Source organism: Juglans microcarpa x Juglans regia, chromosome 6D, assembly GCF_004785595.1.
Source record: "Juglans microcarpa x Juglans regia isolate MS1-56 chromosome 6D, Jm3101_v1.0, whole genome shotgun sequence".
Classification (NCBI taxonomy): Eukaryota; Viridiplantae; Streptophyta; class Magnoliopsida; order Fagales; family Juglandaceae; genus Juglans; species Juglans microcarpa x Juglans regia.
Genome location: NC_054604.1, coordinates 35726333 through 35739405, shown reverse-complemented (window position 1 = coordinate 35739405; position 13073 = coordinate 35726333). Strand labels below are relative to the sequence as shown.

The window sequence follows — 13073 nt, the reverse complement described above, 5'->3', positions numbered from 1 at the left end:
ATTCTATCAAAATGTGTTTGAATATGTGAACTAAATTAGATGTATTTTAATTTTTTTTTTTTTATAAGAAGTCATAAAAGTAGTAGTCCTAGCAATTATTGGTTTATGGTTGTAATGATAGAATAATAATAATAAAAGTCTCATCAATAATAGTACCGAGTTAAGATTATTTCAAATAAAATAAATTATGTATATTTAAATTGAAAGTATATCCATCCGTACGGATCACTTAGCATCAAAACGGGTCCTTAGTATAACAATAACAACCTGTGTTCAGTCCTGACTGCTATATAAATAAAAATCAGTGAAGAAAACAGGATTACATATCTTATTCTACTCAAACATATAGTATTACAACTGAATGCTGAATATATATATATATATAAAAGAAAAATTTAATTATAAGCGATTATGCATACTAATATGTATGCACGTTCAATATGATTAATCAGAAAGTAAATTTTATTCAAAATAATATTAATTTAAATTTAAAATATAAAAATAAAAATATTAATATACAAATTAGTACATAAATTTATTTGTAGATAAGAAAACGAGCAGTCCTGCGGTAGGGTCACACAGAAATACACATTAATCATCATGTTTATTGTTTACTGGTGTTCAACACAAAGGTGCCAGTAGGAGGGAGGTACCCACCACTGACCACTCATCCAAATTCAGCGTTAGATTTCACAATCTTGCACTCAAAAAATAGATTACCACATCAATATTATCAAATGATCACCACTTGGACCACCTTTGCTGTATTTTCTTTAAATTTCTATTATATTCTTCAAAAGCAAAAACCTTTCATTAATATTAATTTTAACAAACAAAAAAAATCTTCTTGCAATGGCATTCTTTCATTAATATTAATACGATTTTTAATTATCATTCTTTCATCTTTATTAACACGATTTACAGTTAAATAAATAAATAATCAATCTTTTTAATAATTTAGTGCCACTACAAAAATAAGAATAAAAAATAACGTGTATAAATAAGAATATGATTAATAATAAAAATAGCAAATTTATGGTTAAAAATTAATGAAGAACATATTTATCAGTTTATTCGACTAAATTTGGAGGAAAATTCTCTGCCGATTGAATCCATACTTGTGAAAGAAAATACGTAAACAAAATCCAGGAAAAGTTAATAGGAATTTATTTTCTAAAGTTACGCTTTCAATCCATAAGATTATTTACAAGTTTTGCATATGAAGAAAATGAGGAAACCTCGAGTGAACGCTAATCAAAACATGAACGGAGTCGGAGCGAATGCCGGAATGACAGTCGGAATATGATGAGTTCGCCTGCAAATATTCACCACCAATAAAAAACCCTCAACTATGTTTTCTATTGATCAACTAAAAGTTTAACATAAACAAAAAGGGTGCCGGCCCGTGACCGTGCAGAATTAAAAGGAACGGTTGTTTTACCCGTAATCGTCACCGTAGCTACGGACATGAACTCCGGCTCCGGACCCGCTCTTCCTCTTCGCAGACCTCTGAGCCTCAGATCCAGAATCATTGGCGCAACCGGCTTTCTCTTTCTCCATCATCACCACCATCGCGTTGTCCTCGGCGATAGCGCACAGAGACGGCTTCCACTCGGACTCGGCCGCCGGCTGGCCCAGCCGCCCCCGCCTCCTCCGCCGACTCCTCCTAGCCGGAAAAGACGGAGCTAGGCACCTCGTCTCCTCATCGTACTCCGCTCTCTCCGGCGCCGCTCCCTGGCCCGAGCAGGCAGCGGATCCACAGCACGACACAAATTCCAATAAGAACTTCATTCCAACAATATGTGAGTCTGTATTCTCTCAGACTATGATAAAACAAATTATAGGTGAATCCATTGTAGGAGAAGCGGAGGTTCCCTCCTTGTAGCCTTCATTTTCTCCATCTCCATCTGCTAGGCTACGGAAACCGGAGGGAGAGTGAGCAGAAGTTTTATAGAGGGTCGATTTTGTCTTTATCCGTAAGTGCATAAAATCGCCCCTAGTTTTATGAATTTATTTCGAGCGTGCCCATGAGTTTGATGGGTGGATGTGCGGCGGGCCCGGGGGCTTGTTAGGATACTCCACACATTAAGGAGGGCTAATTACCTTCGTAGCATGTGCCTATCTCACTCTACATATGCATCATATTCTCGTTCTATTTTTAGTTTATTCAAAATTTTTCTTTTTTATTTCAAGTCTAAGTAAGAATCATGGGCTTTTTAAAAGTGAATAAATTTAAAATTTGCATAAAAAGTATATTTTATTAATAATTTCATTTTTTAAACGAGTGTAAGAGTATAACTTGTATAACTTAGAATTGTATCTAATATTATTTTTTTAAATATTTTTTACCAAATATTATTTTATAAAAAAACTAGAATAACATGCTAATATTTATTGCTGAGATATATAATATTCTGAAATCTATTTATAATATTTAGTTATTTCGAAAGATTATAAAAAAAAATATTTAAAACAGAAAATAATAGGGAATGATCATTTTGATGTCATACCATTAAAATGGATGGTTATGAGAACATTTTTAATAATAGAAAATATTACAATAAGATGGAAGTATTCTCTAATTTATAGTTGGAAATTATCTAATAATTAACACCATAAACAGATGAACTATCCAATGTTCATAGACGATATATAGAACCCATAAATAGATGAGGTCCCGGCCTGGTGCATATAGGTTATATTTGCTACACTACCTAACCCAACAAAGCATCAAAAGAAAAGAAAAAAAATAATAGAGAAATAATATTTGTAATTGTGAGTGTGTAAATCACCACGCAATCATCTTGAAAAAAATAATAAATACGGGATCTATATAAAAAAAATTAATTTTTTAATAGTAAATTTTATTCTTTTTTTTTAAACGACTGCACGGTATTTATATACTCTACAACTGTAAGTAAGATTACTCTAAATAATATTATTAGAGTTAGGTTAACAAAGTGGATGTGTGTATATCTTTAAGAAAAAATCTTGCAAGATAATGGGATTTATATGTGGGCCTTTCATATATTTGAGACACGAAATTGGACGTAGATTCCACTTCACTCTTTTATTGCCGCTTTAGTTGAAAAGATCCATAAGCCTTGAGTTTGATTGGCGCTTTGCTTAAATATTATTGATGAAGAAATCTTGCAAGTATCGTTAAAGATCAGAAAGCTTTGTCTTGGAAGCAACTTGGGTGACGTGTGTTGTCAAGTTCTGAAATAATGAAGTTTGATCAAATGAATTAGGTTAAGAGTCTCTTTTTTTTTTTTTCTTTTTCTTTTTCTTTTTCTGATGGGAAATCGATTCGACCATATCTCTCCCCTTTTTACCTTAACATAATACATTTTTCTTTTCCTTATTGACATGACATGATACCTTTCACTTTGCCATTTCTTTTCTTTGTATATTCCAAGCAGATTAATTAACCACGTGGGTCAGCTCCGTTCAATCGACTTAAACATTCATGCATGAATTCAGTGACCCAATCAGCATCCTACTACTACTATTCTTATTAGTATTATCGGTGATGTTGGTATTTTTGGCTTTCACTCTTTGTTGTGGCGTGTGCTTGCTGCCAGTCAGCCGTCCTACATATAATCTACAGAAGAATCAATTAAATAGTTTGTGATAACTGTTGAAGTTTCTCACACATGATGATCCTTTGGATTTTTATGAAGTTTTCTCGTAAAGAGTGGACGATATTCCTTTATTTAGTTTTTTTTTTTTTTTTTTTAATGCAGTTTCAGGGAGTTGACTGGGTTTTTGCTCCATGTGCAATTCCAAAATTATATTTACCCAATTAAAAAAAAGAAATTCTATTTATAATTTTAAGTGTGAATTGAGTATATAGTCTCATTAATAAATAAGGTAAAATGAGAAAAAATATTATTTTAAAAAAATTTTTATTATAATTTTAAAATTTTATTAAACATAACTGTATGAATTTATATGAATAATCTTCATTTAGAGATTATATATAGATTAACTCATTAGAAAATACATGCAATGCTATGTTCATTTACACCTTCAGAGCATATTTAAGAACTGTTATAAGCAGCAATGTTGTCATGTATTGTAGCAAACGTGGAAAATAAAATTAATATAATAAAATTATAGCGACCACAATATATAGTAACTGTACTGTCGGCGTGAGGAAGTCAACCATTGCATGCATTGCAAAAAATAATCCCTTCTTCATTGACCAGAACTGACAAGCTATAATCCCTTCTTAATTCATTGAATAGAATTCCTCGTAAAATGAAATGTCAAACCTTTTTTTCCTCGCCAGCTAGGATATATAAAGATCAGTAAATAGTACCTAAGGACGGTAGATATCTGTTGGTCCCATGTTTTATTACTGCTTCATGTTAATATATAGATCATCACCAAGACAATTTGGAAGTAATTCAGGGTCAAACGAACGTAAGGCGCATGTATATATAGTAGGAGATTGAATTAAATAGGGCAATATATAAGTTGCGTATCAGTAAAATCATCTAATTATTTAAAGAGAGCTTTCATATTGAAGGAATTTAAAAAAAAAAAAAAAACAATTTTTCATATATCTATAAAATTAAAATTATAAAAAACACATCTTATCATCCATTTTAGATTTTTTATGACAGCCTTTCATGAAATAATATTCATCCATTATTATTTTTATAATGATATTTTTAAAAAATTTGTTCTCAATAAAAACTAACAATTGATTTCTCATTATAAGCTCATTTTCCATTCTAATATGTAAGCTAGTTTAAACAAGTTTTATGCAAAATCTGGATATTTTGATACCACATTAAGTATACAATGCTAAATGTGACTTGTGAGATCTCAAATAAGGATTTTCTTACTTAATGAAATCTAAAGAATAAAAGTTCTCAACTATTTTTTTATATACAAGATAATAAGATATCACTCTTAAATGATTCTTTTAATGCTTATTTCAATTTGAGTTTCATATTAAGAAGTTTAATATTGTATAATCAAGAACTTTGAGATCCATATTAATAATTTATTATTCTCATAAATCTAATTTTAATTTTAAACTTTTTAGAATTTACCCATCAAATTAAAAGAATTATTGGGGGCAAAAAAGTTAATTTTGAAGGGACCCGGTCATAGTAAATATATGATATATAGAAATTAAATATAATATAGGAAAAAAATAGAGAGAGGCATTTCTACGTGTATACATATTTTAGAAAATTTTCAGGAGTACATAAAGGTTCTAATATTTTTGGGGGAAATTTTGATAAAATTTTGAAGAGTACATAGAATTTTGATAAAAAGAAAAAAATGAGGGAAAATTTTGAATTATAATTTGTTTTTGCTACGAGGTGCTTCTGCCACTGCTTTGGACAAGATGCATCAAGGGTGTCGGAGGGTGGGGATAGGTGGTGCATGGTAGTCACGCACATTGAAGATGGTGTGCGACGACTATGTGGTGATGGTATGGGAAGAGAGAATTGATTTGACACATTGAAAAAATCTTCTCAGCTATCGATTTTATTTTTCCACGCCGCACACCTTACTTGTCAAATCCAATTTGGGGCCAAATCACAATTCTCGATGAAATATGAAAAAATGGATCTGATGCTTCGTCTCTTCCCTCCCGTATGAAGTTTTCTCTTCTCCTTCCCGTGCTCCTCTCTCTATCTATCTCATTCTGATTTCATCCTCTCACTCGTGCTCCAGTGGGACTCTCTGTCTCTCACTCTCACATCCTTTGTGCTCTTCTTTATGATTAATTAGTTATTATTGAAGTAAATGGGAAAGAGTGTATGTTGTGGATTTTATCTTTTTTATTTTTTTTAGACGTTGAAACATCATTTTGTGGGAGAAGAAAGATGTTCAAAATCGGTCAAAAAACAGAACACCAACCTCAAACCTCATCCATCTGTCCTGTTTCAGAAACACTTTGCTCTGTACATCATGGGCAACACCATAGTAGAAGCCCTCAACGTCCATGTGGAAGGGTCTGGCTAGAAGTTCCTAGTCCTTGCCCATGGCTTGGGTACCAACTAGTCTGTCTAGAAAGGCATTCTCCCCTCCTTCACTCCTTACTACCGTGTCATTCTCTATGACCTCATCTGCATCGGCATTGTCAACCTCAATTACTTCGATTTTCAACGCTACACAACTCTCGATTCCTATGTTGATGACTTGCTCAATATCCTCAACGCTCTTGGAGTCGATCGATGTGCCTATGTCAGCCATTCCGTCTCTGCCATGAATGGAATCTTAGCTTCCATTCATCGCCCATAGCTCTTCACCAAGTTCATCCTCGTTGGTGCTTCTCCAAGGTAAAACCAATAACAAAGAAATCAACTTGAATACATATGCGATCCTGTGTGATTAAAACCATCACCGTCTATTGAGTCGATTGTAGTCTACAAAAAAATCTAAATTGGTGCTTAAATTGGAGGGGGGAAATACTAAGAAAAAAAGAAAAGAAGAAGCTTCGTAAGGGGATGAGAATCAACGAGGAGGGAGAAAACGGAGAGATGAGATAGAAGGGAGGGGGAAATATAATGCATTTCGAAAAGAAAAGCTTTGTAGATTCAATGAGAGGGAGAAGAAAACGCAGGATCGGGTTTTTTTTTTTTTTAGTGAACCCGATTCACACATGGGGTGTGAGGTTTGGAACAGTGGCCGATTAAAAGAATTTTCCTTAAACACATTTTCATAGCTTTTGAAACTTCCAAGTTCCTTACCAAATGTTGTTGATTTCCCCTACTTTCCCTCTAAAATATTCTGATCATTTAGGTTAAGTTTGGATAAATGTTTCATCTCATTTTATTATTATAATTTTTATACAAAATATAATAAAAAAAATTCAAAATTTTTAAATCTTATAATAATAATAATATTTTAACAATATTTTATACAATTTTCAAATTTTATTTAAAACCATCGCATCTCGGTATCCAAATCCCACCTTTTGTCTAAATCAAGGAACAGGTGTACTTGCACTCTTATTAGAAAGCAACCAGTGATGATATGCAATAGCCACAATAAATTTGATACCAACGTCAAATCTTAATGTAAAATCAAAATGCTATGTGATGTGTGTGAGTCGCTAGGTGTCGAGAAACGAAGATGCATTCATTCCATTTCATCGACTACTTCAATTCCCTCCAAACACTTGTATCGAACTAAAACGATTTCTTTGTCCTAGTTGGTGACAATGCACTTGAATTCGAAATATCCAATGTTCAGTTACTTTCAGTTTAGCTTTTGTTTTTGTTTGCTTCAACGGCAAGGCAAATCAGGTGCCCTCTTCCCTCGAAAATAATGCGCCCGGCATTTATTCACTTGTTTTGCACTTGCACCACGTCTTTAAGAGATATGAAATTATTGAGCACGGGGCCCATCTGATGGTGTTTACGAGTATAACCTATTCCAAATTCTAGAGTCGGGGATGGGAGAGCAATTGATGCATCAAAGTGTATTTTATAACATTTATAACTACTAAAATAAAATTTTCAAGTAATATTAAATGCCCAGTAAATACTGTAAAGCTCACTTCACGTGTCCATCTCCCAGAGATCTTAATCCATCCACAATTTCTACTAAACAACTATACCTCTTGCATTTGAAATCAAGTTTCCAATCACATCCACAATTTCCACTAAACAACTAAACCTCTTGAATTCATTCAGCACATTGAAGAAGTATAGGCATAACCAACACGAAGTTCTACAAAATATTCATAAATAGCCAATCCAGATCTTGCCACGACAGTCGCAACATTTAACAATTAAAGACTTGTATTTTTTCAGTTTGATCTGATCAATATGCATTTATAAGGCTAATATCCACCACAATTTCAAACTCTGAGGCCATAAAAAACCAACCATCCCGTCCCTTCAGAAAAAAGATAGAGAGCCATGATTCATAAATGCTATTTGCAGACCGAGCCAGTTTCATGAATGACAAACCTTTTCGTTTAATGGAGTCACTGACGGGAATATGGAGAAGCCATGTTGTTCTCAGGTGGGCCAGGTGGTTGCCTGGGTCTTGCATACTCGGCAAATATAACCCAACCATCAAGAAACTGCACAACACAAACAGAAATATTGATACAATTACCAATTTTGATATAAGTACATATTTACCGATGGAAGCAATTAAAGAAACAAAAAACCAACACCACCAACAGAACAAGGTTGAATAATCATTATCACCACTGTTCACTTGCCATGGTAGTATATGGACTTCTTTCTTTCTATAAATTAAATATTGAAAAAATGTGCCTTAAAGTAACTTAATTCATTCTCCAGGAGTTCATGAAAAAGTTAACTAAAAGATTCCATGACTGTAAATTGTTTATCTCTATCTCAATAGGACGTTGTAAATGAAGACGAAACATTTCCTCATGACCAGAATTTATACATCAACATAACAATGAACTTCACTTTTCAGTGGTTTGTGCCTGAACAGGAGCACATTTGTTCATATACCCTTTTTTTATTTTTTTATTTTTTTATTTTTTTTTTATCAGTAATCAAGAAATTGTATTAATAAGAATATGCAAAACCCAAGTACACAAGGAGACATTTGTTCATATATTTAATTGACAGAAATATTGGGACATCTTGACGTTCAGAATGCGAAGTCCCAGTCACACAACTTTTAACTTCTCAAGGGAACAATGTCAACTCACCTTCCCATCCATGCCCTCGATACCTTTTGCAGCCTCTTCTAGAGTAGCATACCTTACAAAACCAAAGCCCTTCGAATATCCCGACACCCTATCGGTCACAACCCTAGCTGTATATAGCAAAAAGTAAATCCGACAGTTTGCTGGTGATCAGAAAAGTAGAAACATAAATAACAAGAGAACAGACCATGCAGAACTTCACCAAACTGGGAAAAGGCTTCTTGAAGTTTTTCTGTAGTAGTACGCTTACTAAGCCCTGTAAATAGAACAGAAAGAGAACCTCATAAACCTCACCATCGCCAACAAAAGTAATCTGATCATCCCAGTCATTGACAATTCTGGTTAAGATGATTATAAGAGGTTGAATGTGATATAGAGAGATTCAATGAAGCAAGGTCTCTCCAATTTTTTTTTTTTTTTTTAATAAGTAATAAGAATTTATTAATCCACATAATTAGGAAAAGCCCAAATAGAAGTATACAAGAGAAAAACCTAATTACAAGCTAATTGCTGTGACAAGCAGCATAAAAGTCATTAAAGCTAGTCCCATTCAATACAATAGCTAATTGCTGTGAAAAAGCAGCATAAAAGTCATTAAAGCTAGTCCCATTCAATACAATATCAGAAGCCCATACGAGTTTTGCTTTGTATGAAAATAAATCCATACAAGTCTGTTGCTAAAAAAAAATAAAAAATAACAGAAACCCAAGATAACAAAGTATGAAAGAAAAAATCTCTAAACCCTCCCATTGGACGATCCCTATTATCAAAACAGCAACCATTCCTCTTATTCTAAGTACACCACATTAGGCATAATCACCATATTCCAAACAGCCGCAATTTGATGATTGCCCCAGATTCCTCTACAACATGAAAATAAATCTACCATCCTCCTAGGCATTACCCAAACGATACCAAGCGTATTAAAGATTTCATCCCATAAAGCATTAGCCACATCACAATGATGAAAAAGGTGGTCCACCGATTCTCCATTTCTTTTACACATAAAACACCAATCCGTTACGATGATGCCGCGCTTTATTAGCTTGTTGATAGTCAGGATTTTCCCATGGGAGGCCAGCCAACAAATGAAAGCAACCTTGAGAGGTACTTTACTTCTCCAAATGCTCTTCCAAGGGAAGTTAATGGAAGAATGGGATGACATTACCTTATAAAAGGAATTTTCGCATGGGAGGCCAGCCAACAAAAGAAAGCAACCTTGAGAGGTACTTTACTTCTCCAAATGCTCTTCCAAGGGAAATTAATAGAAGAATGGGAATGGGACGACATTACCTTATAAAAGGATCTGACCGAAAAGTTCATATTTCCCGAGTGAATCCAAAGCATCTTATCCTCCCCTCCAGCCTTTAAATACAGTGCATATAACACTATAAAATTCAGTAACGTCTCCCACCTCTCAATCCTGGACAGCTCTAATAAACCTCACAGACCACTGAAGAAAACCAGTAGATATGTCCATGTAATCAGCCACAGAGGCACCCTAACCCAATGCAATCCTATATAGAGAAGGGAAAGCATTCTTCAAAGAAATATCGCCACACCATATCATGCCAAAATCTGATTCACGTTCCCCTTCCCACCTCAAATCTGAAATTTCAGAAAAAATCTCCCCAACCATTCCAGATAAATTTCCAAAAATCCACACCATATAACTTATCAAAAAAAAAAAAACACCCACACCATACACCACTCTTACTTCATTTGAGCAACAACCTCCCCAAATACTCCCATATTTGACATCAATAGCATTCCTCCACAGAGCAACCCCTTCCCGATGATAATGCCACAACCAGTTCCATAAATGTGCCTTATTGAAAATTCTCAGTTTTCTAACCCCCAATCCTCCACAAGATAAAGGGGTACAAACAATTATGTTGTGACCCCCAATTCTCCAACTAAGCAGCATAAGGAATACAAGCATGTTGTGAAAAGAAATTAAGTATCAAACAATTAAAACCATTGAATCTTGACAGCATTTACAATAGAGAAATTTAATAGACACAATGAATACTTGAGAAGGAAAAGAAAAACGAAGAGCAGGGAAGACAAAAAGGAATACATCATTCAGTTCTAAATTAAATTGATTTGAAGGGTTATATATCTTGGTTCCTCTCTTCTACGAGAATTCATTTGTTTGCCTCAAGACTCGTATTCTCTTCTCATATATATTATTTTTATAAGTGTATTCTCTTCTCATATAATTTGAGTCTGTGTAAAAAGTTAAACTTGAGAAATAACGAGGGTGAAAGCAACAAGAGAGAATAAATGAACTATGGCTACTTTAAGAAGACATAACTAGCCAAGCTTCAATTGTTATGCCCCTTTGTCACCTCAAAAAGTTGCATGTTGGATAGAGTACATTTACCTAGTCGCGGGGGAAGGAAAGGGAGGAGGGGGGGGGGGGGGGGGGATCTCCCATTTCGATCCAGCCAAGTCAACTAACAGTGGTCTACAAAAAATAAGACTCTATAAGATCATTCAATAAAGTCAATTCTTAGCCCAAAAACCCTTTCCAGAATGATGACCTATGAGCTTGTTTATTTTGATTGGGAAGTTAATCACCAAACTCAATGGTCCAAGCATTAAGCAATGGTCGCTTTGCACCAACTAGACTATGTATCATAGTCAGAAAAGGCAACACAATATAAAAGCACAACATGCCCTTCACCCAAGTATATCAGCTAAGGTCGGGCATACCCAAAAGCCATAATGTCACAAATTCCATTCCTAGCCCAAAAATCCAAGACTTTTTCTCAAGTCCAGTAACAAATCTGTGCAACAGCTAGACTGACACCAATTAGACATCCAAATACATATAATTCTATGAGTCCATACCCTCCACCGATTTATATTTTTTATTAGTAAAGCTTCAACAATGAACAAAAGAAGGTGTTGCCTGAGTAAACGGGGTCTATACATGAGCAACACCAAGCAAAAAGAAGAAGAAGAAAGAATAAGGAAGTCCTGAAAATTAGAAAAAAGAAACTGATTTATATTTTTTTATCAGTAAAGTTTCAACAATGAACAAAAGAAGGAGTTGCCTGAATAAACGGGGTCTATTTTTTTTTATATAAGTATAAGAGGTCTATACATGAGCAAAACCAAGCAAAAAGAAGAAGAAGAAAGAATAAGGAAGTCCTGAAAATTAGAAAAATGGAAAACCAAACCCTACATTGATATATACTAACAAATTAATTGAATCTATAACCCCAAGGTAATGGCTAGTTAAAGTAACAAGAGTATTTAGATGAGTTACTATTTTGTGAGCTACACAACAGATGAGACGCCCAATAATGAAGAGTGCAATACAATAGAAGCAGGATTTCCATTCATGATTTTATTGTTCTTGTATTGAATGGGGATAATCTTCATGTATTTTTTTTTATAGGTATCTTCATTTATTGAATGGGGATAATCTTCATGATTTTCTTTCAGCTTTTCCTAGTTCCTAGTTTCTAGCATGTATTTAGGTGTTTCCGCTTGTACACTTCCGTGTACTTGGGCTATGCCTATTTCCTTGTCTTAATAAAATTTCTTATTCCTTATCAAAAATACAAAGAAGCAGGATTTCCTTTCGCTTCCTACATCTTCTCAGGAGGCAAACACAGCATTGAAGTACTCACAAGAAGTGAATCACAAAACTGAATGTCACCAAATTCTTAGAGAAGAAAACGTAACAACATGAACAAAACTACGATAAGCCAAAAAAAGCACAAGGAAAAATATGATATAAATGAAAAAATATGACAGAAATGAATGGTAAAAAATGAAGATAGATAGAGAGAGATTAAGAGACGTGCCAGAGACGAAGAGGTTAGTGCTGGGCTCGGCCTTTTCTCTCTGCTGAGCCGCTGCGGCTGCCGAAGGGGGAAAATTGAAGGCTGGGATCGAAGTTGAGAAGCAACGCCTCAAACCGCGAGGCGCAGCCGCAGCTGCTATTCTCAAAGCCATGGCCTTGGGTTTTACCTAAAACCCTCACTCTAAGTTCTGAGACCAAAGATTGGGATTTTTCACACAGAGAGAGAGATTTTACAACAAATAAGATAATAGAAGCGGCGGTAACCGAAATTACCAAAGTAACCCAACATTTTTGTAAGTCAAAGCATACAATTACATTGGACAATAACTAGGCGTTTGTCCGGAGGCTTGATTAACTTTACTTCGTGGTTGAGTTAATTTTGGGCCATTAGAATCAGCATCGTATTGGGCTACTTCACTGAGCCTAGCTGCAGTCCCATCCAAATCCCATTTCAAACATGCTTACCCTAACAGTTCAAGATTTTTTTTTTTAAAAAAGATAGGCGGTATCTCAATTTTATTGTTAATTCTTTTTAATAATTGAGAAATATTTTTTTCAAATAATAGACGAGCTTTATGGTTATAT

The 13073-nt window shown here is 34.2% G+C and overlaps 2 protein-coding genes across 2 annotated transcripts; both read right to left on the bottom strand.

Moving 5' to 3' along the window:
• Positions 1 to 1144: 1144 nt before the first annotated feature.
• On the bottom strand, positions 1145 to 1984 carry LOC121234868. The gene is made up of 3 exons (XM_041130999.1): positions 1853 to 1984; positions 1442 to 1748; positions 1145 to 1315 (listed from the first exon to the last, which is right to left on the bottom strand). The coding sequence occupies exons 1-3, from the start codon at positions 1905 to 1907 to the stop codon at positions 1255 to 1257; spliced, it is 423 nt and encodes a 140-aa protein (XP_040986933.1). The 5' UTR covers positions 1908 to 1984; the 3' UTR covers positions 1145 to 1254.
• Positions 1985 to 7584: 5600 nt separating this feature from the next.
• LOC121234866 (organelle RRM domain-containing protein 2, mitochondrial) lies at positions 7585 to 12728 on the bottom strand. Its single transcript, XM_041130998.1, has 4 exons — positions 12490 to 12728; positions 8856 to 8924; positions 8672 to 8778; positions 7585 to 8062 (listed from the first exon to the last, which is right to left on the bottom strand). Exons 1-4 carry the CDS (start codon positions 12638 to 12640, stop codon positions 7964 to 7966), a joined length of 426 nt encoding a protein of 141 aa, XP_040986932.1. The 5' UTR covers positions 12641 to 12728; the 3' UTR covers positions 7585 to 7963.
• Between the last annotated feature and the right edge of the window lie 345 nt (positions 12729 to 13073).